General features: G+C 45.8%; 1 protein-coding gene across 1 annotated transcript in view; it reads right to left on the reverse strand.

Annotated features, from left to right (window-relative positions):
* PHC2 (polyhomeotic homolog 2) overlaps positions 1–25962 on the reverse strand; it is a 2832203-nt gene that overhangs the window by 13678 nt on the left and 2792563 nt on the right. The window contains 1 exon segment of the mRNA XM_044063043.1: positions 12401–12695. Within this exon segment, the coding sequence (XP_043918978.1) occupies positions 12401–12695 (295 nt within the window).

Here is a 25962-nt window from a genome sequence, read left to right on the forward strand (position 1 = left end):
ACCGTAACCTTGATCTATGGTTTGTAAAATCCACTTGTCCTTTGTTATGTAGTGCCAGTTCTTTGAAAATAAGGTTAACTTTCCGCCTAGAGGAGCTGCTATTTGTTCCCTGGTAGGCGGGTATAGGGTTAAGTCACTGTGGTTGTGTTGATGTAGTGGCAGTGGCCGTGTCTGTGCCTCTGTTGTTACCTTGCCACTGTCTTCCTCTGTAGGCACCTCCTCTGGATTGGTTTCTGCCTCTGGAACGTCTATTCCTGCCCCTTTGAAATTTTGTGGAGTCAGGAAAGGACCAATTTTGGCAGGCCAGTTCCTGCTAAACCTTGGGGTTGAACCTGCAAGAAATCTTTAACAGTTTGAACAGATTTTGCCTTTTCTTCCATTTTCTTCATAACCTGCTGGGCAGATGTACCAAACAAACTTGTCTTGTCCATAGGAGCATCTAGCAACTTAGCTTTAACATGATCCGTAAAGCTTGTTCCTTTAGCCATGCATGCCTTCTTATCACTGTGCCTGTCATGGCTGATCTAAATGAAGCCTCCAGTGCATCATAGCCACATTTTAAGGAATGGTTGCTAACCTGTTGTATGTTATTTACCATATCTAATACATATTTCTTATCAAGAGATTCATCAGTGGTTAGTTTTTTAGTTAACTGATCCAGCATAAACTCTTGGTATTGTATCATGTGAAACTGACAGTTTAAAGCTCTAGCTGAGAGAGTAGCTGAAGTGTAGACCTTTTTACCCCATCTGTCTAATGACCTTGCTTCCCTTTCAGAAGGAATAGGGTTTTTAGCTATGGTCGCGGCTACTGCCTTGGGGCCCTGGGATATAGTTTCTGGGTCTGCAAGTGGAGCCTTGTAAAGGTGGTGATGAGTATCTGGCACCCTGTAAAATCTGTCTGGTTTGGTAGGGGCTGGGGGTAAGGAATCTGGAGCGGAGCAAGCATCATTGAAAGCATCATCCACCACAGAGAGAACAGCGGGTATAGCCAAGGGCCTGTGCTGAGGCAGGTGCAGAAAGGTCCTAAGTCTTTATCTGGAGTCTGAAAAATCCTGTTGCTGCCATTGGAACTGTTCTCGCATGGCATGCAAAGTTTCCCCAAAGGAAAATTCTTCTGGTGGGGAAGCAGCTGGAATGGATTCTTCAGCATCAGAATCTTCAAAATTGGAGAAGGGAGCCTCTGGCTGGTCAGTTATGTCTGATTCATCAGCAGAATCATCAGAGGACACTGGCTCGGGGCTCTGCCCTAGGTCTCTTCTCTGGGGCTGAGAGGCCCTGTCTGGGTGAGATTGAGATCCTCTAATTAAAGAAATTAAATCTTCTGCCAAGGTAAGCATTTGAGAACTAGAAGAGGGCCTGGATGGGGTGGTTTAACAGGCACTGTTTTAGTAGTCTTGGCAGCTTTAGCCCTGGCGAAGGCCTTAATGGACATGGCTGCTGGAGGCCTAGCAGCACCACGTGCTGGGGTAGAAACATCCAAGGGATGGTGTCTGATAAGTCAACCACCGTAGTGGGTAAAATTTCTGAAGTCGTTTCAAGAGTTGTAGCAGGGGCCTCAGTTGTAGGAATAGGTTCAGCTGTACTTTGTTCAGTTTTCTCGGTTTCGGCCGAAACCGAGACACTCGCGGTTTGCTTGACCAAGGTTTCGCCGAAACCGCGGACCGCGAGTGTCGGTCTTTATCTTTGCGTTTTTTGCCAGATTGGGTAGTCGGAGGATCCGACGGCATAATGTACGCAAAATCAGAACCGAAAAACTGTTCTGCGAACTCCGACCGACGCCTAAGCGTTCGTCGGTTGAAGGAAGCACAGGCCGAACAGGCTGCTACGTCGTGGGCTGGGCCTAAACAAGGCAGACAGTAAGAGTGGAAATCTTTATGAGGTATTTGTTTCCCACAGTTTAAACAATTGTTAACTTTTTCTGACATCGGCTGAGGCAAGAAAAGGTCCCCAACGGGGTACTTAGCTTTAGAAGTCTTCGAAGTAGTATTCGGTAGAAGTAATCTCTGGATCCGACCGACCGGCACTTGCGAACAGCTTCTGCTTCGGGCGCCACGCGGCAAGAAAGACTGAGGAAAATGGCGTCGGCTGATGCCTTTATACCCGAAGACCAACAGAGATGACGTCGGGTGGAGTGCGACATCAGCCGAAGCCGGACCCGGACTTTGGAATCCGGCCGACTGAAGGGCTGCCTGACGACAGGACAACCCACTTGTTATGACTGCAGATGCATCCATGAAGGACATCATCTCCATGATGTCTCCAAATGAGACGTCCTCAGGGGGTGACCTAGGGGAGCCTTCCCCTTCATCCAAGTCCGTGTCTTCAGTGACGGACTCAGGGGAGTCCATGTGCCTCCTCTTGCACTTACGCTTCCGAGGTACTTCATCGGGGGGGCTGTCCGAGGAGTACTCTTCAGCAGTTGGATGTTCCAAGGGAACCACTTGGGACATCGAGGCGGGCTGTCCCTGGGACCGGCTGGTGGGGGCCTGGCCCAACTGCAATGGAGTGCGGGATGGAGCCGTGGCAGGGACCGGGGGTCCGGATGTCCTCGACAGTGCCCTTTCCATAACGTTGAAAGCTGAGGGGGAGCCAGCTTCTCTAAGCCCGAGAGCCGACCCCCACTCGGATCCGACGTACGGATCGGAGTCGGAGCGAAACCGCCGGATCCGAGAGACCAGTGTGCTCCGACCTGGACGGAGCTGAAGACACACCAGCTCCCTCGATCCGAGGCTCGGCCCTCGGCTCGAGAGGTCGGGTCCGGCACCAAGCACTCAAGGGATGGGACGGATCCGAGGTGCGCCGACCTATCGGATCCGACCCACCCCGGATCCAAATCTGCACGGCGCCGATAGCTCGAACCCGTGGTATGGGTCGGAGAAGGAGCTAAGGGGCGAAAGGGGTCAAAGCCCCTCCCGGATGGGGGGGGGCTAGGAGCACTCCCATTTGCATTTGGGCCTGGATGAATTTCCTCATCATCCGGTCCATATCAGCTTCGCTCATAGAAAAGGTTGATCTAGAGGAGGCCACCGGCGGACCTAGAGAGCCTCGGTGACCTCCTGGAAGGGCTAGCCTCCTCCTCCTCGGGTCCAGGAGAGAACCGAGGGAGTGGAGCCGAGGAGGAGGAAAGCTAGAAGGCACAGGGGAGGCCCGCTTAGACGGAGGAGCCGAACTGGAAGTTTCGGCTCTCCTCTTGTGGTGCTTCTCCCTGTGCCTCTCCTTCTGTCTTTCCTTAGAAGAATCCTTCCTCCGGCAACTTTGAGGGAGGTTGAGTCCCAGCCGGTGGGGAGAACTCACAGCAACAGGTTGCTGAGTGGAAGGGCAGAGGCCGGCGGTATCTGGGGTAAAAGACCCGCCAGCACCAACTTCGACCTCCGTTCCCTCAAAGCCGGGTTGAACCCTGCACAAATGGTACAACCAGATGACAGGTGTTCAACCCCAAGATGACGACCGAGTGTGGCCATCTGCTGGGGATAGCTTATGGCCACACTCGTACATTTTGAAAACACAGCCTTATGGGCTTCCGACATAGTAACCCTAAGGCCTAACACACAACACACACAAACACTACGCAAAACCCGATAAAATTAAACAAAAAGAGAGAGGAAAGCCTAAACACACACTAAACTATCTGAAACAAGAAAGAAATTAAAGAATTTGAAAATTTTTTTAGTCAAAAACTATCTCTTATCTTTCACCAACGCCAGGAGCTCTGGAATTCCGTAGCTACTTGAAAAGCGGCAAACGAAATCTGAGGTCAGTCAGGGCTTGGCAAGGGGTTATGGGTAAGAGGGAGGAGCTAGGAGCTCGGAGCCTAAGCTTTTGAATTGCCGGCTCGGATCCGAGGTCGGATCCGATACCCACAGGTTGCAGACGAATGAAGTCTGCCTACTTCAGATTCCTGCATTTCCTTATTGTCAGAACATTCTGAGCTTGTAAGCATTTTCTGTTTTAGCAAAGACTTTAGGTATTGTTGATATTTAAGCATGTGAAACTGGCAGTTTAAAGCCCTTAGAGCTAAAGTAGCAGAAGTGTAAACTTTTTTCCCCCATCTATCCAGTGCTCTAGAATCCCTATCTGAGGGAACAGGGTTTTTTGCAGTGGAAGCCTCGACCCCTTTGGGGCCCTGAGAAATTGTTTCTGGGTCAGCCGCAGGGTTTTTATAAAGAAAGTTACGTGAGTCTGGGACCCTGTAGTACCTATCTGGCTTGACTGGTGCAGGGGGTAAAGAATCAGGAGACAAACTGGATTCAGAAAAAACATCATCAACAATATCTAGTACAGGGGGATAGCAAGGGGCCTGTGCTGAGGCAGTAAAAGAAAGTCTCTGAGCCTTTTCTTGGATTCTGAATAATCCTGGCTCTCCCAATGGAAATGCTCCCTCATGGTGTGCAAGGTTTCCCCAAAAGAGTAATCCTCAGGAGGAGAGGCTGAAGGGATAGATTCTTCAGCATCAGAGTCCTCATAGGGAGGAAGAGAATATCCCTGTTCTGAAGAGGAATCAGAGGAAATAGAAACCTGGTCAGAGAAGTCATAGTCAGTGTCTTGCCTAGGCCTTTTATCAGGAGGGGGATGGGAACCCCTCATCAAAGTAATTAGGTCTTCAGCCATTTTAAGCATCTGTTTCTTTGGCATGGATGACTGTCCAGGAGAATGCTGTACTTGTTTCTTTGTCTTTAATGGTGTTTTAGACTTTGCCTTGGCTGCTGAAGTAGACTTGATAATAAGCTGTGTAGGTTTGAAAACACCCTCAGAAACCGATGCCTGCTCAGCGGCTCCGGACCCATCTGAGGTAATAGTTTCTGTAGACCCAATACCTTGAGTTTCCAGAGGCCTAGTTGTCTCCACGTGGGATTCGGAGGCGGCCTGTGGCCCTGAGGTAGCGGATGTCAGGGGTTGCGAAAGCGCCTCACTGAGAACCGGCGACTGGCCTAGAACAGGCTTCGTCGTCATCAGTTTTGGACCTCGGATGCCTGTCCTTTCCTTTGTCTTTGCGTTTTTTATGAATTCCGGTCGTCGGTTGTTCCGACGGCATTATTTAGTTAAACCTTCGGCCAAAGTAATGTAAAGCAAAATCAAACCAACGCTTAATAGTGCGTTGGTTGAATCTAGCAGAAAACAGACAACTAGCAATGTCGTGGTCAGGGCCTAGGCAAGGAATACAGTAAGAGTGAAAATCCTTATGAGGTATTTGCTTCCCACAAGAAATACAATTGTTAACTTTTACTGACATCGGTCTGGAGCAAGAAAAAGTTTCCCCAACGGGGTACTTAGCTTTATTGAAGACTTCGGTTCTGAAATTCAATTTTGAAAATCTCAGGAGTCGGCCGACTGGCACTTGCAAACTGCTTTTGCTTCGGGCACCGCGCAGCAAGAAAGACTGAAGAAAATGGCGTCGGCTGCATCTTATATACCCCCTGGCGCACTAACGTCAGGAAAGAGGCGACAGCAACCGACGCCGGACCACGACTTTGGAATTCAGGCAGACTGTGGGTAGCCTGCCAGCAGGATAACCCAAGTGTAATGACTGCAACAGTGAAACACGAACATCACCCTCAGAAGCCGGTGCCTGCTCAGCGGCTCCGTACCCATCCAAGGGAGAGACATCCGCGGGTTCAATACTCTGAGAATCTCACGGCATACCGGACTCCAAATGGGTCTCGGTAGAGGCCTGCGACTCAAAAGTAGCGGGTATCAGGGGCTGCGAAAGCTCCTCACTGAGTACCAGTAAACCGGCGTCTGGCTTAGGAGAAGCTTCGTCGTCAGTTTTGGACCTAGACGGTCTCTGTCTTTTTCTTTGAGTTTTTTGTGAACTCCGATAGTCGGATTGCTAACAGACGACATTTCAGGATAATTAAATCTTGATCCAAAATATTTAGAAGCAAAAATATACCAGTGCTTAATAGTGCATTGGTTAAATCTAGCACAAAACTGACAGCAAGGCACGTTATGATCTGGGCCTAGGCAAGGAATACAGTACAAATGAAAATCCTTATGAGGTATTTGCTTCCCACAAGTAATGCAATTATTAACTTTTACTGACATAGGTAAGGAGCAAGAAAAAGTTTCCCCAACGGGGTTCTTGGCTTTAGTTTGAAGACTTTGGTTCTGAAACTCGAATGCGAAAACTTCAGGAGTCGGCCGACCGGCACTTGCGAACTGCTTCTGCTTCGGGCACCGCGGGCCAAGAAAGACTAAAGAAAATGGCGTTGGCTGCTTCTTTTATACCCCTGACGACCTGACATCAGGCATGGGGCGACAGCAGCTGACGCAGGACCCAGGACTTTGGAATTCAGGCCGACTGAGGGCAACCTGCCAGCAGGATTACCCAAATGTAATGGACTGCAACAGTGACACAAGAAGAACATCCCTGTAATATCTATCAGGTTTTCTGGGAGCAGGAGGTAGAGAGTCAGGGGCCAAGCTAGATTCCGAAAAGGCATCGTCAACAATGTCCAGCACAGGAGGGATAGCTAAGGGCCTGTGTTGGGGCAGGAGTAAGAAATCTCTAAGCCTCTTTTTAGAATCAGAGTAATCCTGGCTTTCCCAGTGAAAATGCTCCCTAAGAGTATGCAAGGTTTGACCAAAAGAAAAATCCTCTGGGGGAGAAGCAGAGGAAATTAGAGTCCTCTGCATCAGAATCCTCATAGGTAGATAAGGGTAAATCCTTGTCATCAGAGGAGACAGAAATTTCAGAATCCTGGTCAGAAGTATCATAAGCAAATTCAGTCCTAGGTCTCTTAGAGGGGGAAAACTGGCTTCCCCTGATTAAAGTAATAAGGTCTTCAGCCATTCTTATTTGATTTTTAGGCATAGAGGCCTGACCATGCAGTCTGGGCATCGGTTTCCTAGGCATGGATCGAGTCTTAGGCCTAGAAGAAGATGGTATCGGTTTAATATGCAGATCAGTAGGCCTGAATACACCCTCAGAAGCCAGTGCCTGCACAGCGGCTCTAGACCAATCCAAGGTAGAGACATCCGCAGTTTCCACAGTTGAAGCATCTCGCGGCACACCGGACTCCGAATGGGTCTCAGTAGAGGCCTGCAAATCTGAAGTAGCGGGTATCAGGGGCTGCGAAAGCGCCTCACTGAGTACTGGCTAACTGGTGACTAGCTTAGGAGAAGCGTCGTCGGCAGCTTTGGACCTTGGCGGTCTGTCTCGGTCTTTACCTTTGTGTTTTTTCGGAATGTCGGTAGTTAGGTGGCTTACCGAAGACATACCTGGATAACTGAACCGAGTACCAAAATATTTAGAAGCCAAAATGTACAGATGATGGATAGTTTGTGGTTTAAATAAGGCACAAAACTGACAGCGAGGTACGTCATGGTCAGGGCCTAGGCAAAGAATACAGTACAAATGAAAATCTTTATGAGGTATTTGCTTTCCACAAGAAATACAATTATTGACTTTTACTGACATTGGATTAGAGCAAGAAAAGTTTTCCCAACGAGGTACTTAGCTTTAGTTGAAGATTTCGGTTCTGAAACTTGAAAACGAAAATTTCAGGAGTCGGCCGACCGGCACTTGCGAACTGCTTCTGCTTCGGGCGCCGCACGGCAAGAAAGAGTGATGTAATGGCGTTGGCTACATACTTTATACCCCTGACTACCTGATGTCATGGAAGATGAGACAGCAACCAACACAGGACCCAAGACCTTGATAATCAGGTTGACTGAGGGCTACTACAAGCAGATAACCCAAATGTGATGACTGCAACAGTGAAATACGAAGAACATCTGCTTCGGCTCCTCGGCAAGAAAGACTGATGTAATGGCGACGGCTGTCCTACTTTATACTACTGACGACCTGACATCAGTCCTGGAGCGACAGCAACCGACGCAGAAATACGAAGCCTCTGGTATTTGGGCCGGCCAAGGGCCACCCTGGCAGGGATAACCCAAAAGTGATGACTGCAATAGTGAAAAACGAAGAACATTCTGAGCAAGAGACAGTGTATAAATATTTGGGAATTGATGAAGACTCAACAATAAAACATGAACAAATGCGAATAAAACATAGTAAGGAACACTTTAGAAGACTTAAATTAATCCTGAAAATGGCGATGATATCTAGGAACAAAATTCAAGCTATAAACCAATTTGCTCTTCCTGTCCTAACTTAACAGTTTTGGAGTGACTGACTGGCACAAAATGTGTTGGATAGATTAGAAAGGAAAACAAGGATGCGTCATGCTCACCAAATGATTTATAAAAAATCAGTGCATACCAAGATTATATATTCCCTGTTCTGAAGGAGGGATGGGCTTCCTTTATACATCTGCAATCATAGGACTGCACACATATCTGCTGACCTCACAAGACCCATACGTAGTGAAAGTTTTGAAACAAGAGGAGAATAAATCTAAGATGACTTCTCTGCTTAATCTAGCAGAAGCATATCGGCTTCAAGCAGGAATGGAAATCAAACCTGAAGTAGATAAAAATCAGGCAGCAACTGAATGTGCCAAAAAACAAAAGAAAGAATATAAGGTGAAGGACCAGAAAAGGCAAGAAATGTAGAAAATGCATAAATATAGTTGCAAGTATAGAAAACGTCTGGAAGAACCTCATGTTGATCACGATCGAACGCAAGAATGGTTAAGGAGAGGTGAATTCAAACCAAGTGACATAAAAGATTGAAACAACACTAACTTCTTGAACTTTAATCGTACTTTGACTTAGGAATGGGGACCATTTCCGTCATGGCATTAGAAACCCAAAAGACTTGAAAACTTGTTATACTCAGCACTTTCATCCCTTAGATGTCCAGGTACCAGTACTGGGATTTGCAGTGATGGAGGGATCAACTTGTTTGAAATCCAGCACTCCCTTTCTGTCTTGAGATCCCAACCCAATCTGTCCAGATGGACTCTTCAGATTTTGTGTGGGGAGCAGTGCCCATGGCTGTAGGTTCCTCAAGACACATCAAAGCACATAAATGTAAGAGAGATGTTGGCAGTGATTCATGCCTTAAAGGTTCTTTACCACTGATGGTCTCCGGGTCCTCTTCCAATGGTCACCTACAACACTACCCTGACGTGGTACCCAAACAAGCAAGGTGGGGTATAAAGTCATACCCTCCTTGCAGGTTGGCAGTGATGGCCTGGGAGCTGGATGCTTCTCTATTAGTTCTGATGCTGTTTGTTTTGCTGAAGTGTAAAATGTTCATGAAAACAAAGTCCAGGGATGCTTTGCATGACAAGCAAAGATTACCCCTCAAAAGTTTGTACGATACAGAGCAAAAATTCAGGGCTTTGAGGTGGTAAGCATAGGACATTGTGTTAAGTTGGAACTGAAATTGTCCGCTAACAGGTTTGCTAAATCACCAGGTTTGGTGAATGTGACACCATTAACCATCAGTTCAGGACATTGCTGTGTGTTGCCCTTGAGATTTCTTACCATAACTGAAGAAGGCCTTATGGTTATCTTTCTAACTGGGAAGCTATCTTAACCTCAAAGGTGGCTTTGCTTGACCTAGTTAGCCCTCTTGGTTGCCTATTTAGTATGATGAGAGAGTTTTTATCTTTATGGGAATTACGTTCCTAATTTTTGACATATTTTTTTTCCTTTTGTTGTACATCCTGTTTAACTTGGGATGCCACCAGAGCAGTTTGTTTCTGGAGCCAGTCCTGGGCTTACACATGGTAGGTATTCAGCCATTGACATAGTTGTACAGAGTTTCTGAGAGCAATACAGCATAAACTGCTGTGTTCTTAGGTTTGGAGGGTCACTGAATTTTGTCAAACCATCAATTAAATAAAAAGGTAATTTGTCTTGGAATAGTTCCCAAATATTACTAGTTTCAATGAGATTAAGGAATTTATTTTGTTTTCGAAGGAGAGAGCTTTATGGTCAGACCCCAAGAGACATGTGGGGGTGGGCTGCAGCACTCTCCCATATTGTGAGCACGAGGTCTAGTATATTGAAGCCTCTAGTCACTATTTGGTTAAGGGTGTTTGTATTTACAAAGTCCAGGAATCTGTGTCTGCAGATTTGAAGCCATGTAGTATTACCAGTCTATAGAGAGGTAATTAAAGTCTCCCATGAGAAAGGTGTTAGGTTGGATGGTAAGTGTCTCCCAGCTGGTCCAAGTATGCACTGTGAGCATCCTGGGACATGGAGGGTTGACCTACAGCTGACTGGGATATGGTACGGATTTGCCTATGGTGATCTGCATATGGAAAAACTCCAGCGCTTCATCCTGTCTGACAAATACTACAATAATACCAGCCTAACACACACAGTCTGAAAGCTCCACAATGTCTCTCTCTCTCTCTCTCTCCATATCATCCAAGAAGGTACATCTCAAGTCAATTCCAAATACATGGACTATGATGGAATCACCCTGGTACCTGTGGTATAACAACCCAAATGCAGGGTGATTTGGTGAATGCTGGCTCTAGATAAGTAAACAAGAGTTGTTTTTTCCTTGTTCAGCCTGGTTAGAGGGGCATCTGTACATATTACAATGGTAATTACTATGACGAGAGTCCTGGGAAACGTGTTTGCTTGCCTTAGGGTTTACTGTTTGGGGCTCCATTGACAGTGACAGTATGTCCACTGAGAGTGACAGTATTTGTAGTGTTAGATGGTGGGTTCTTTTAGTGCCTCTGGGCTTGGGCTTCCCGAGGCATAGCTTTGACAACAGGCAGTTTAGGTGACCTTTGTTGTTTAGAAAAATTGCTTTTTAAGTGCCTCAGCATACATTAGTCTGTGTGCGGGTCTGTGTGTGTGCTCGCTACATGAGGTAGGCGTTGCGAGTGTGGTTCTGAAAACCTGATGTGTGCTTGTATGAGAGAGTTTAGCCTCCAATGTCGTTGTTAAAGTACTCCTCCTGCATATTGTGCCAGTCTTTTTAAGGAAAAAGTGGTTGTCTGTAAACATGAGAACCGTTACAATGTCTGAAGATGCTCCTATCCACCAAGCTGGGTACCGAGAAGTTAGGAAGCTGCATATCCATACTGTCCCAGTCCTTTGGTGGAGACTCTTAAGGGTGCTTTTTGGGGGCAGATTATGCTAAACAACACTGCATTCTACTAACTTTAATGTTTGCACAACATTATACTAACTTTAATATTTGCACAACACTGAATTCTACTAAAACTGTCAACAACATCTGTATGACTTGAATGAAACTTTGGAGAAAGCTTACCCAATACATTTGATGAAATATTTGTGTTGGCTGTGAATGAAGTCAAATATGTTTTGAACGAATATGCTGTAAATATGATGCATATGTTTACAATAAAGACAAGCAGAAGGCAACACAGAGACTGGCTGCTGAAAGACTAATTCAGAACTCCAACTACGTGATGTAAATTTTCAAGTATTGGTGATCAGTGTCATCAAGCAAATGCAATGGCGGGAAAACCTTGGTATATATAGCTTGAACTTTCTTAAAGCTGACTATTATATCTTCTATGCAGCTGGGAAGATACTGACAATGTTACAGAAGGCTGACTGACTTCATTTTTTTTAAGTCCTCATATAAAAACAGCTACCCATACCCTCCTTTTTAGTTCCTTTATCCATTCAAATGTGCACTGCTGAAGTTCAGAACTAATGTACTTGGTGGAGGGTGACTACATGTCTGTAATTTCACCTACAGAACACAAAGGGCAACAGAAGTCACTTCCAGTCACTACCCTAGAATCTCCAATTTGGACAGAGCCATGCACACTACAGCAGGTTAAGAATTAGCATGGCATACACAGTATATACTAAATACCATCCGTTTTGTAGTATTATGTCAACATGTTAACTCACTGTAAATGTAAATGATACAGGTTCATCAGCAAAGGTTCAGATTTATTTTTCCACACTCTAGATCATGTTTCTGAAAACTCTTCACTGGAGCAGATAATTTAACAACATGGACAAAGAAATTTCCAATTCTGAATTCCCAACCTCTGTCACCTAAGAATAAATTCTTACAGCAGAGTACAGTCATATTTCTGCTCCTTAAACTCAAAACTCTGAGCTCCTTTCGCACTGCAGTTACTGGTATTACACTCATGGGCTCATTCATGTCATGTACCTGCTGCTCCCTACATATGTAAAAACTGAAAAATAAATAAACAGTTTTCCACGAATCACGCTGTAATGGATATACTTTAGAACTTTGTCAAATGTTGCACAAGAAAATCACAAGTCTCCTATGGTTACCCATACTTAACTTATTAATTTCTCAAGTGCTGGGCTTACAGGACATAAGACAGTGTAATCTTAACCCAGTTTAATATTTTATCATCTTCTTCTCAAGAAGTATTCCAGGACAGTTCAGATCTACAAACAGACCTCTGTATTTCTTAGAGCACAACACTCTCTCATTGGAGAGGTTACAACCTGAAATCTCACAAATTACATTGTCCCCAAAACTCATCCATAAAAGGTAAACTTACCAGGCAATGTACGGATAAATTCATACACATCTTCCACATTCCATTTGGTTGGGTCACTCGGTAAGAAATGGTGTCCCACACCAAGAATGTCACGCATTCTCATGTCTTGGAGGTCAAACTCTCGCTCACACTGGCGCCGGCGCGATGTGGAAGAGCTTGCGGAAATGGGGGACAGTGGCTCCTCGTAGCTAGAATTATCAGAGGCTCGACTTGAATCTTCCTGACTATGGGGTGATGGAAGGGGCTCCGGTACAGATACAGGAACAGGCACTGTAGTGGCCAAGGCAACAGGTGGCTGCAAAATAAACATTATAATGGTATTACTGAATGTTTGACAAAACAGAGAAGACTGATAGATTACCAGCCGCTTGCAAATCAAGTACATCAACTGTCGAAATCACAGAAGAACTTAGTTAATACTGCACAAGGGCTAAAAGAATCTGTTTAAAAAAATGTAAAAGTGAAACATAAGTTACCATACTAAGGTGTTAATGATGCAAGGCATCGGATGCCCTTCAGCAATTTAAGCCAATAACATCCTTTCAGAAGGCTCCACAGACACCTTAAAATTTTTTAGACATTTTTTTAAAAACGAGTGCTGTTTTTCCTCTCTCAAGTAATTGCCAGACCAATCCTAGTTCAGATTTTACTTGATTACCATTTTTTAAAAAAAGCACTACAAAGTTTTTTATAAATGTATCAAATTATATTATAAACATATTACAATGGTTAAGTAGACTGAACCACTACTTTTTCAGACACAACACAGCAAACCAAAATTAACAAATAATTAAAAGTCACTATACTACAACAGAATGAAGGAGAGAAGCAAGTGAGCTTGGGGCAGGTTTGCCTTAAAATGTCAGCTTTGAATGAAGTAAACATTTTTCTTGTTAAGCTAGACTTTCTGACCTTACCTAACATAGGAATCTGTTGGCAGCTTTAAAATTTACAAATGTTTTCTTTAAAAGACATATGGATTGTTTTCTTTACAAATGTGCAGTTCATACACACTGCCCTACAGACATTTCAAAAGTGAGTCAAAAATAAAATATGCCCTCTGCAGACATGACTCATAAAAAAGGTAAACAGTGGGGGAAAAAAACATTTTAAGACCAATTTAGCTTTTTGTTGTGCCAATGAATCAAGTAAACAGTAAGAGCAGGTTGCTTTAGTTTTGTTGACTGACAACACTTCAATCTAGTTCTTTGCCTACTGGCTTCTCTCATGATTCTTTTGTTAGCACATCCCAAGAATTAAGGTGCGTGAAGTTGACAGCCTGTTTGTGGAAAGTTTGATCCCTCTGTACTGTCAGAATGCATACATACCAAGGTAACAGCGATGTCTCTCCTTTTCCCTCTGAAGGTGAAAGAAGCAGTACTGCATAGACCAGGAGAGGGCAATTAGAATAATGTCTGGCTTCTCCCACATTACCTTTGAACTATCCTGGACAGCAAAGATATAGGAGGGGAAGAATCCTCCAATTTAATGAGAAGGCATCCATTACCCAAGCACAGGATTTAGAGAATTGGCCCTATGAGCCACAGCCAGGCTCCCATGCAGCAAGAAAAGCTGATGTAATGGCGTCGGCTGCATGTTTGACTGCATGTTTTATACCCTAGATGACCTGAAGTCATGGAAGAGGCGACAGCATCTGACGCAGAAATCCCAAGACACTGGTATTCGGGCCGACTGAGGGCTACCTGCAGGCAGATAACCCAAGTGTGATGACATTTGTTACTGTGCACAAGCCTGCAGACATCAAATTGTGTCCTCTGTCACTCAAACAGCAAGAAGTCTGTTACAAGTCACACAACTGACAAAGTACAGTTGTGTACACTTACCATAAATGTAGATGTTCGAGTGTATTCACTGTTCCAGTCATCACATTTGGGTTATCCCTGCCAGGGTAGCCCTCGGCCAGCCCGAATACCAAAGGCTTAGTATTTCCTGAGTCGGTTGCTGTCGCTTCAGGACTGACGTCAGGTTATCAGTAGTATAAAATAAGGCAGCCGACGCTATTACATCAGTTTTTCTTGCCCTGTCATGAGCCCCCAAGTTGGAGCCAGGTTCTGGTGGAAGAATCCCACCAGTAGAAAGAAAATACCAAAATGTCCTTTGTAAGGAGAGAGAAGAAAGAAGAGGAGTATGGAGGGAGGGAAACCAGGACTGCAACAGTGAATACACTTGAACATCTACATTTATGCTGAGTGTACATAACTGTACTATGTTCTTCCTGTTTTACTGTTGCAGTCATCAAATTTGGGTTGTTTCCCAAAGCTGAGGAAAAGGGTGGAGGCAGTCAAGGAAACTAGGGGCTGGCTAGGATGCCCTGCAAGACTGCAGAGGCAAACCTTGCTCTGGATTTGGAGAAGATAGGCTGGTGGTAGTGTTAGGTAAAAGTGTGAACAGATGTCCATGTGGCAGCTTCCAGGATGTCCCTGGTAGGGACTCCTCTGAGGAAAGCTGCAGAGGTGGAGGCTGCTCTGGTGGAGTGAGTCCTGACACCCTTATGGGGAGGCTTTCCGTGTTGCTTGTAACAGAAATGGATGCAGTGTGCTATCCATTTGGAAACTGTTTGTTTGGAGATGGCTTTGCCCTCTGCCCCTGCAGCAAAGCTAACCATCAATTGATCAGACTTTCTGAAGGATTTAGTCCTGTCTGGGTAGAATCTGAGCCACCTGTGCACATCTAGAGAGTGCAGGATCCTTTCCCCCTTGTTCTGTGGGTTAGGGAAAAAGGTTGTCAAATGAACGGAATGGTTAAGAGCCACAATGGACACCACTGTGGGCATGAAGGATGGGTTAGTCCTGAGGGAAGCCCTGTCAGCATGGAAGAAGATGAAGGGCTCCACAGCCATGAGTGCTTGTAGCTCGGAGACCCTTCTGGCTGAAGTGATGGCCAGAAGGAAAGCTGTCTTCCAGGAGAGAAATTTTAGCTTGGCTGAATATGCTGATTCGAAGGGGGGGCAGGGTGAGCTTTTCAAATACAAAGTTAAGGTCCCAAGCTGGGGTTGGTGCTCTTCTGGGTGGCCTCAAAGTTGCTAGCTCCTCTTAGGAATTGTTTGATCAGAGGGTGTGAGAAAAGGGGCTGCTCAGTGGAGAAATGAGCAGAGATAGCAGAGGCATGAATTTTAATACGGGAAAAAGAGAGACCACTGTGTAGCAGGTCAGCTAACTAATCCAGGATGAGAGGGATGGAGGGCTGTGCCGTATCGGCTCCCCTAGCCTGAATCCAGGTGCAGAACCTTTTACATTTGTCAGCATAAGACTTCCTAGTGCTAGGGCGTCTGGCCTCATGTATAACATCTAGAACCTGTTTACTGAGGTTGGCAGATTGATCAGTGGTTAGGGAATAACCCAAGCTGCCAAATTCAGGGTCTGCAATTGGAGATGCATGTATTCTCCTTCCCCCTTGGTCAGGAGGGTTGGGGTCTGAGTGAGATGCCGTAGTGGCAGTAGGCACAGGCTGCGCACAGCAGTGGGTAACAGTGCTGGCGAGGCAAGTCTGAAGCAGTAAGAATTGTCCTTGGTTTTTCCTCCCTTATTTTGAGCAGTACCTTGGGGAATGAGAGGTAGTGGAGGAAAGGCATATACGGATAGATTTAACCAGGGGAAGGACAGGGAATCCACTTTCCAAGCCATGCAGTGATGCTCCCTGGTGCAAAATGTGCTGAGCTGATGGTTGGTGTGGGAGGCAAAGAGGTAGACCTTCGGGGTGCTCCATTTCTGAGTTATTAGGGTGAAGACTCTTTTGTGTAGTTGCCACTCGTGTGGGTCCAGAAGATTTCTGCCAGAAAGTTTAGAGAACTTGGCAGGAATTGTGCTAAAAGGTGGAGTTGCATGGCAGACGCTGTGTGCCAAAGGGTCATGGCCAGCCTGCAGAGATGGTAAGAGCGAGTCTCTCCATGCTTGTTGATGTACTACATCACAGTGGTGTTGTCTGTTTTGATCAGGAGAACCCCTGGGGAGAGAAGGGGCTTGAAAGCTGTCAAGGTGTGCTGGACAGCTATCATCTCTTTTTGGTTGATGTGCAGATGGATTTGCTGTGGACTCCATCGGCCCTGTATGCACCTGCTCTCCAGGTGTGCACCTCAGGTATAGTCTGATGCAGCTGTGGTGAAGGTCTAGGGGACGGGGGTTGGTGAGAAGGGTAGTTCCTTGTTGTGGGAGCAAACTGCTGCTCACCAAAAAAAATCTTTTCTGTGGCAAGGTATCATGGGTATAAGAGTTTCCAGGTCTTGAAAAGGTTGACACCAAAGGCTTTTTAGGTACCACTGAAGTTTCCTCATACTCAGTCTGGCATATGGAATGAGTAGAAAGCAAGATGCCATGAACCCCAGAGCTTGCAGGATTTTCCTTGCAGATAACTAGGGTCTGGTGGCTAGTTGAGAGAAGAAGGCTGTCAGGTAAGTTTGCTTCTCTGGTGTAAGGAATGCCATCTGGGATACTGTGTCCCAGCTTGCTCTCATGAATATAATCCTTTGGATGGTACTTGCTTGGATTTCTTTTCATTGATTGTGTACCCTAGCGAGGTCAGTAGGGATTTTACAAAGGCCAGGTGCTTGAGCAGCTTTTCCTGGCTGCCTGCCTGAATTAGGCAGTCGTCTAAGTATGGGTAAATTTGGATATTCCCTTGTCTGCAAAAGGCAATGGCTGGAGCCAGACATTTTGTGAAAACTCTGGGAGCAGTAGATAAGCCAAAAGTAAGTGCAGAGATCCTGCCCTGAAACGCAGATATTTCCTGCATGATTCCCTGAAAGGAATGTGGAGGTAGGCCTCTTTTAGGTCTAGGGTGGCTAGCCAAGCATCCTTGGAGATCATGGGTAGCAGGTGCTGGAGGGTGAGCATTTTGAATTTTGGTATCACCAGGAAGGTGTTTAGAATGGATAGATCAAAGATGGGACACCATGTGCCCTCTTTTCTGGGTACCAGAAAATGTTTGAGGGGGTGGGATTCTTAGCAGAGGTTGCTTTAATTCCTTTAGGCCCTTGAGAAATTACCTCAGGGTCAGCAGTAGGATTTTTAAAAAGAAATTGTGTGAGTCAGGGACTCTATAATATCTGTCTGGTTTTCTGGGTGCAGGACGGAGAGTGTCAGGAGTCAAACTGGATTCCAGGAAAACATCCTCCACAACATCCAGGACTGGGGGAATGGCCAGCGGTCTGTGCTGTGGAAGATCCAAGAATTTCCTGAGTCTCTTTTTAGACTGAGGGTAGTCCTGACATTCCCACTGGAAATGCTCCCTTAAGGTATGAAAGGTTTCCCCAAAGGAAAAGTCCTCGGGGGGAGAGGCTGAAGGAATGGAGTCCTCTGCATCAGAATCCCCATAAGCAGACAGGGGTTGCATGTCTTCATATTCAAATGCATCAGAGTCATCAGACTCCTGCTCAGACAAAACTAGTGGGGACAGATCTCTTTCTTTTGGAAAGGGTAGCTTGGCATCCCCTGATCAACATGAGAAGGTCTTCCGCCATTTTAAGCATTTGAGACTGGGGCAAGGAAGCAGGTGCCTGAGATTGGGAAGTCGGTATCTTGAGTGTGGTTCATGCCCTGGGCCTTAGAAACTCAATAGTTTTTGAAAGAACAGTAGACGCAAAAGAAGTCATTGGTTTGTGTCGAGAATCGGTAGTGCAAAGTACTTCCTCAGAAGCTAGTGCCTGCTCAGCGACTCCGGACCCATCCAAGTGAGATACAAAGTACAGTTGTGTACACTTACCATAAATGTAGATGTTCAAGTGTATTCACTGTTGCAGTCATCATATTTGGGTTATCTGCCTGAAGGTAGCCCTCAGTCGACCTGAATACCAGAGTCCTGGGATTTCTGCATCGGATGCTGTCGCTTCTTCCATGACGCCAGGGGCATAAAACATGCAACCAACACCATTGCATCACTTTTTCTTGCCCCAGATGTCAGGAGCCCCCATAATAGGAAGCAATTACATGGTGTGGAACACCACCAGAAAGTAAATACCAATGTTATAAGATATGGCCAAACAAATAAGAATAGGTAGAAGTATAGAAAAGTCAGGGGGCTGGAGGGAGGGTAACCAGGACCACAACAGTGAATGCACTTGAACATCTACATTTATGGTAAGTGTACACATTAACAAAGTCTTGGGTCCTGCGTCAGTTGCAGTCCCTTCTTCCATGATGTCAGGTCGTCAGGGGGTATAAAACATGCAGCTGACGCCATTACATCAGTTTTTCTTGCTCCAGATGTCAGGTGCCCCCCTAATGGGAAGCAAATACAAAAGTACAAAGATATACCTCCAACAAAAAGGTGAATACACCAAAAAGGCTTTTAAGCATAGTAAAGGAAAGTAGAAGTATAGCCAAAAGATGTTAAGGGGCTGGAGGGAGGGTAACCAGGACTGCAACAGTGAATACACTTGAAAATCTACATTTATGGTAAGTGTACACAACTGTACTATGTTCTTCGTGTTTCACTGTTGCAGTTATTACATTTGGGTAGATTCCCAAAGCTATGGTTGGGAGGAGGAACTTAGATAGCATTAGGGCCAGCTATAAGGCCCTGCAAGACTGCAGTGGCAAAGCCAGCTCTGGATTTAGAGAAAATTGGCAAATGATAATGCTTGGTGAAAGTATGTACAGAACTCTAGGTAGCAGCTTCTAGGATGCCCCTGATAAGGACGCCTCTGAGAAAGGTTGTGGAGGTAGATGCAGCCCTGTTGGAGTGAGGTCTGATCCCCTGGGGAACAGGTTTTCCATGGTGCTTATAGCAGAAATTAATGCAATGGCTTATCCATTTAGAAATGGGTTTGCTTTGAAATAGCCTTCCCCTCTGCCCCTGCAGCAAATGCCACCAGCAGTTGTTCAGATTTCCTTTGATATTTAGTCCTGTCCAAGTAGAATCTAGGTTGTCTGTGCACATCTAAGGAATGCAGTAACCGTTCTTCTTTAGTCTGTGGATTGGGAAAGAAGGTTGGCAAATGAATGGACTAATTAAGAGCCACACTGGATACCACCTTGGGCATGAAGGCTGGATTAGTTCTGAGGAACACCCTGTCTGCATAAAAGATGATGAAAGGCTCCACTGCCATAAGGGCCTGTAATTCAGATACCATTCTAGCTGAAGTGATTGCTAAAAGAAAAGCGGTTTTCCAAGAAAGAAATTTTAAGTCTGTAGTAGCAGCTGGCTTGAAAGGAGGTAGAGTGAGTTTCTCCATGACAAATTTAAAGGTCCCAGGCTGGGGTTGGAGCTCTCTTAGGTGGTCTCAAATTTTTGGCCCCTCTGAGGAACTGCTTGAGCAGTGGATTGGAGAAAAGGGGAGGTTCTGTGTTGCAATGAGCTGAAATGGCTGAGGTGTGGATTTTAATGGAGGAAAAAGATGGATCCTTGTCTAGCATCTCAGTTAAGCATAAGATTTCAGCATAAGATTTTCTAGTAATAGGCCTCCTTGCCTCTAAAATGATATCCATCACTGGTTTACTAAGGGATGGTAAAGGAGAGATTAAGTAATTAGCCAGGCTGCAAGTTTCAATGTTAGAAGCTGAGGGTGCAGAATCTGGTTCTCCTCCTGAGACAGCAGGGAAGGAGTCTGAGGTAGGTGCCATGGAGACAACCGTGGCACACTGCGCAGGAGGGGGTACCAGTGTTGGCGCGGCCAGTCTGGAGCAATCAAAATCATCCTTGGTTTGTCCTGTTTGATTTTTAGTAGTACTTTGGAGAACAGATGCAGAGGGGGGAAGGCATAGACTGATAGGTTTTTCCAGCTGAAGGACAGAGCATCCACTTTCCAGGATTGTTTGTGGGGAGTCCTTGTGCAAAATTTGTCCAATTGGCGGTTCTGGGGAGATGCAAACAGGTCTATATCTGGGCTCCTCCATTTGCTTGTCAACATGTTGAAAATCCTTGGTTCTAGTTTCCACTCGTGTGGGTCCATGAGGTTTCTGCTTAGTCCATCTGCCAGTGTATTTAATTTTCCTAGCAGGAATTGAGCTTGTAGGTGCACTTGATAGCTCAAGGCTGTGTTCCATAATGCCATGGCTAGTCTGCAGAGGGGGTAAGAATGTGAACCCCCCTGCTTGCTTATGTACCACATAACAGTGGTGTTTTCAGTCTTTACCATTAGTTGTCCTGGAAGAATGCGGTTCTTGAAGGCTGTCAGAGCATTCTGTACAGCTAACATTTATTTTTGATTGCTATGCAGGTGCAGTTGACTTTGGTTCCATTTGCCCTGAATGCACTTCCCTGCCAGGTGAGCCCCCCCATGCATAGTCTGATGCATCTTTTGTTAGGGTTTGGGTGGCAAGGGGTGGTGTGAAAGGTAGTCCCTTGTTTTGGTGGCAGGCCTCTGCCCACCAAAGAAACTCTAGGTGTAGGCAAGGTATGATGGGAATCATTGTTTCTAGGTCTTGAGAATGTTGACACCATAGGCGTTTTAGATACCACTGGTAGTTTCCTCATATGCAGTCCTGCATATGGAATTAGAAGAATGCAGGAGGCCATTAACCCCAAGGCTTGCAGTATTTGTCTTGCAGATAGCAGGGTTTTTGTGGCCACTTGTTTGAAGTAGGTTGTCAAATGAATTTGCTTTTCTGGCGTGAGGTAAGTCATCTGGGAAGTTGTATTCAAACTTGCCCACAGGAATATAATTTGTTGACAGGGTACCAGGTGCGATTTCGTTTTGTTTATGGTGTACCCCAGATAAGTTAGAACCCTTTTTACAAAGGCCAGATGATTCAAAAGTGTGTCCTTGCTTTCTGCCTGAATTAAGACAATCGTCCAGGTATGGGTATATTTGAATATTTCTTTGCCTGCAAAATGCAACAACTGGAGCTAGGCACTTTGTGAACACCCTGGGCGCAGTAGATAAGCCAAAGGGCAGTGCAGAGAACTGATAGTGCATGTAGCCTGCTTTGAAGCATAGGTATCTGCTGCAAGATTCCCTGATTGGGATGTGCAGGTATGCTTCTTTTAAATCTAGTGTTGGCAACCAGACATCTTTGCCTAGCATAGGAAGTAATTGGTGAAGAGTCAGCATCTTCAATTTTGGAATCTCCAAAAATGTGTTTAGAGTAGACAGGTCCAGGACAGGAGGCCATGAATTGTCTTTTCTGGGTACCAGGAAAAGTCTCGAGTAGAAACATTGTCCCTTCCTCTTCTGGTACCAGTTGAATAGCCCCCATGCTTAAGAGAGAAAGTACTTGTTTTTGGGCCTCTGTCCACTGATTTGGGGTTAGGTCCGGCCACCCACTTGGTGTTGGCAAAGTGTGGAAGTGAAATCTGTATCCCTGGGACACTATATTTAAAACCCATTTGTCCTGGGTAATGAGTTCCCAATTCTTTGCATGAAGAGCAATCTTTCCCCCCAAAGGGGCAGTCAGTTGATAACTGCTTGGAAATTGAGACAGTTTACCATAGGGGGGAGTCTTCTTATTCCCAGATTTGGAAGTGGAGGCCCTCCACTGCTTAGTTCTGCGAGTCCCCTGGGACTGAAACCTGGGGTTTTTGCTGTGTCTGGGTTTGGCTTGAGAAGACCTGGAAGGGGCTGGAAAGGACCAATTCTTAGAGGGCCAGTGCCTACTAAATCTAGCAGGCTGAACTTGTAAAATATCTTTTAACAGTTTGCATAGATTTAGCTTTATCTTCCATCTTTTTAAGAACTTCCTCAGCCTTGTTGCCAAACAGGCGGTCCTGATCTAAAGAAGCATCCAACAATTTAGCGTTAACATGATCAGGCAAAATTGCTCCTTAAGCCAAGCATGCCTTCTGAGCACAGACCCAGTAACATCATCCCTGCAAGAGGCCTCTAATGAATCAAAGCCACACTGCAAAGTATGTTTTCCAACTTGTTTGTCAGAATGCATTAAATCCTGTAATTCTTTATTTTCCACAGAGTCAGGAATCAACATAATTTTCTGTTTAAGCAGTCCAATAACATGTTGCTGATACTTCAACATATGAAACTGGCAGTCCCTGGAGTCTCTATCAGAAGGGGTAGGAATTTTAGCAGTAAAAGCCTTAATGCCCTTGGGCCCCTGTGAAACAGTCTCTGGATCAGCAAAAGGATTTTTGAAAAGGAACTTGTGGGACTCAGGGGCCCTGTAGTATTTGTCAGGTTTTCTGGGAGCAGGAGGCAGGGAATCAGGGGCCAAACTAGATTCCGAAAAAGCGTCATCAACAATGTCTAGTACAGGAGGAATAGCTAAAGGCCTATGCTGAGGAAGGAGAAGGAAATCCCTAAGCCTCTTTTTTGAATCAGAAAAATCCTGGCTTTCCCAGTGGAAATGCTCCCTTAGAGTATGTAAGGTTTCCCCAAAAGAAAAATCCTCAGGAGGGGAAGCAGAGGGAATAGAGTCCTCCGCATCAGAATCTTCATAAGTAGGTAAGGGCAAATCCAGATCATCAGAAGAATCAGAAAAAACAGAATCCTGATCAGAAGATTCATAACCAACTTCAGTCCTAGGCCTCTTGGGGGGGGGGGGGGGTGGGGGGGTTGGCTACCCATGATTACAGTTATTAGATCTTCAGCCATTCTTATCATTTGTTTTTAGGCATAGAGGCCCAAGCATGTGGCCTGGGTGTCTGTTTTTTAGACATGGATCGAGATTTAGGCCTAAGTAAAGAAGGAGGCGTTGATTTAATATGCAAGTCCATAAGCCTGAATACACCCTCAGAAGCCGGTGCCTGCACAGCGGCTCCGGACCCATCCAAGGTAGAGACATTGGTGGGTTCCATAATTGAAGCATCGCGTGGCATACTCCGAATGGGTCTCAGTAGAGGCCTGCGAATCAGAAGTAGCGGGTATCAGGGGCCGCGAAAGCACCTCACGGAGTACCGGCGAACTGGCGACTAGCTTAGGAGAAGCATCGTCAGCAGTTTTGGACCTCGGCGGCCTGTCTCTGTCTTTATCTTTGCGTTTTTTCATAATCCCGGTAGTCAGATGGCTAACCGATGACATTTCTGGATAATTGAACTGAGAACCGAAATATTTAGAGGCGAAAATATACTGACAACTGATAGTGCGCTGATAAAATAAAGCACAAAACCGACAGCAAGGTACGTCGTGGTCAGGGCCTGGGCAAGGAATACAGTACGAATGAAAATCTTTATGAGGTATTTTTTTCTTGCTCCTTACACATGTCAGTAAAAGTTAATAATTGCATTACTTGTGGAAAGCAGTTTCCCCAATGGTGTACTTAGCTTTAGTTGAAGACTTTGGTTCTGAAACTCAAAAACGAAAATTTCAAAGTCGGCCGACCGACACTTGCGAACTGCTTTTGGGCACCGCACGGCAAGAAAGACTGATGTAATGGCATCGGCTGCATGCTTTATACCCCTGACGACCTGACGTCATGGAAGAAGGGACAGCAACCGACGCAGGACCCAAGACTTTGTTAATCAGGCCAACTGAGGGCTACCTGCAAGCAGATAACCCAAATGTAATGACTGCAACAGTGAAACAAGAATCATATAGAAGAAAAGGACATTTAAGGTTATGGGTAAGTTCTTACACAACAGTGCTATGTCCTTCTACTCATATGTTGCTGTATTCATGACATCAGGGAGTGTGCAAAGGTTCCTGCCCTAAGGAAGGGGTGGCGGACCAGAAGCACTTTCCACAAACCTATGAAGGATGGCTCTGGAAACCATATCCAGTTTGTAGTGTCTAGTGAATGTGTGAACTGAGGACCAAGTAGCTGCTTCGAAGATAGCAGCTGTGTCAAACCCTTTAAGGAATGCCCCCGAGGAGGACACTGCCCTGGTGGAATATGCCCTTACTAGGGCTGGGAATGACCTACCATGGTTAATGTAACCAAAAGGAAATGGTTTTAGATATCCAAGAGGATAAGGTTTGCTTGGAAACAGGTTGACTCAGGGCTCTTGGGTGGGAAGAGATGAAGAGCCTGTTAGACTTGTGGAAGGATTGGGTTTTGGCCAAATAGTACCCGAGCTGTGTGTACGTCGAGGCAATAAAGTATCCTCTCTGCCTGGTTCTGCGGAGAGGGGAAAAAAGTTTGGCAGACTGATATTCTGATTTAAGGACAGTTTGTTGACCACTTTAGGCATGAATGTAGGATTAGTACGCAAACATACCCTGTCCTTGTGGAAAACAGTGAAGGGGGGTTGCCATAAGGGCCTGGAGTTCCGATGCCCTTCTGGCTGAAGTGATGGCCACCAAGAGTAGTGCTGGAGGGTGCAGTCTTCGACTGGTTCAAAGGGTGGTAGTGTCAACTTTTCTAGGACAAAGTTAGACCCCAAGGAGGTGGAATGGGCTTCCTTGAGGGCCAGAGATGTAGTGCCCCTCTCAGGAAGAGTTTGGTATCTAACCTAGATGCTAAATGTGGTACCAATGGCAGGCATGCTGAGATGGCAGACAGGTGAATTTTAATGGAGGAATATGACAGTCCAGACTTCATAAGGTCACACAAGTAGGACAAGACCACTGGGGGCTCTGCCATCAATGGTTGTAAGCTGCTTTTTCTGACACCATAAGGAAAATCTCTTCCACTCTGACAGGTAAGATTTTCTGGTAGTTGGTTTCCCGGCCTCGTGCAGAACCTGGATCATGTCTTCTGTGTATAGGTGTCTGAAGGGAATCAACCCCCTATCACCCACAAAGTGAGATTCAGTGTGGACAGCTGGGGGTGTAAGAGTGTTCCCTTGTCCTGTGTGAGCAGGTCCATTCACTCGGGTAACCTGTGGTGATTACCTTTGGCTAGGTGAAATAGTAGGGGAACCAATGCTACCTTGGCCAATAGGGAGTCACCAGTAAGATATGAGGCTGTCCCTTCTGAATTTTCAGCAGGACTCTGAGAGGGAAGGGAGGGAATGCATAGGCGTACATCCCCTTCCAGAAGATGAGAGAGCATCCAACTTCCAAGCCTCTGGGTGTGGTGCCCTGGATCAGAAGGCTGGGAGCTGTCTGTTCATGGGGAGGCAAAGAGATCCACATTTGGAATACTCCATCGATGGACCTGGTGCAGAAACACTTCCCTGTTCAGCATCCATTCGTGAGACAGGGTCATGGTCCTTCTTAATGAATATGCCATCACATTATCTGCGGAGGGGATATATACTGCTTGGAGAAGGATTTATTTCTCCAGGGCAATTTCTCAAGCCTGCAGTGCTAGTCTGCACAGGAGGTAGGACCTTGTCCCCCCTGTTTGTTGATGTACCACAGCACAGTGGTATTGTCTGTGTACCACCTCAGGGTGCCTGATAGAAGCTGACCCTTGAAAATTTCCAAGGCCAATATCAAGGCTCTCATTTCCTTGATACTGATGTGATCTTTCTATTGAGTGGGGGGGGGGGGGGTCCATGCATCCCTCACTCTCCATTTTCTTAGGCTTGTACCCCAGCCTGTGTCTGAAGCATCTGTAAAGAGATCTTGGTTGGGGGATGCCGGCTGTAGGTGCAGCCCAGGATTTGACTGAATCTGGGAGATCCACCACTTCAGCTCCCTGGTCAGGCATGGAAGCATGGGGATCATAAACTCTAGTGGATGTAGGTGTTGCTTCCAAATAGTTCTCAGACACCAATGGAACTTCCTCATGTGTAGCCTTGCCAGGGGAACAATGGGGGTAGTAGAGGCC

The sequence above is a fragment of the Protopterus annectens genome, chromosome 2.part1 (assembly GCF_019279795.1).
Source record: "Protopterus annectens isolate FY-2018-M chromosome 2.part1, PAN1.0, whole genome shotgun sequence".
NCBI lineage: Eukaryota > Metazoa > Chordata > Ceratodontiformes > Protopteridae > Protopterus > Protopterus annectens.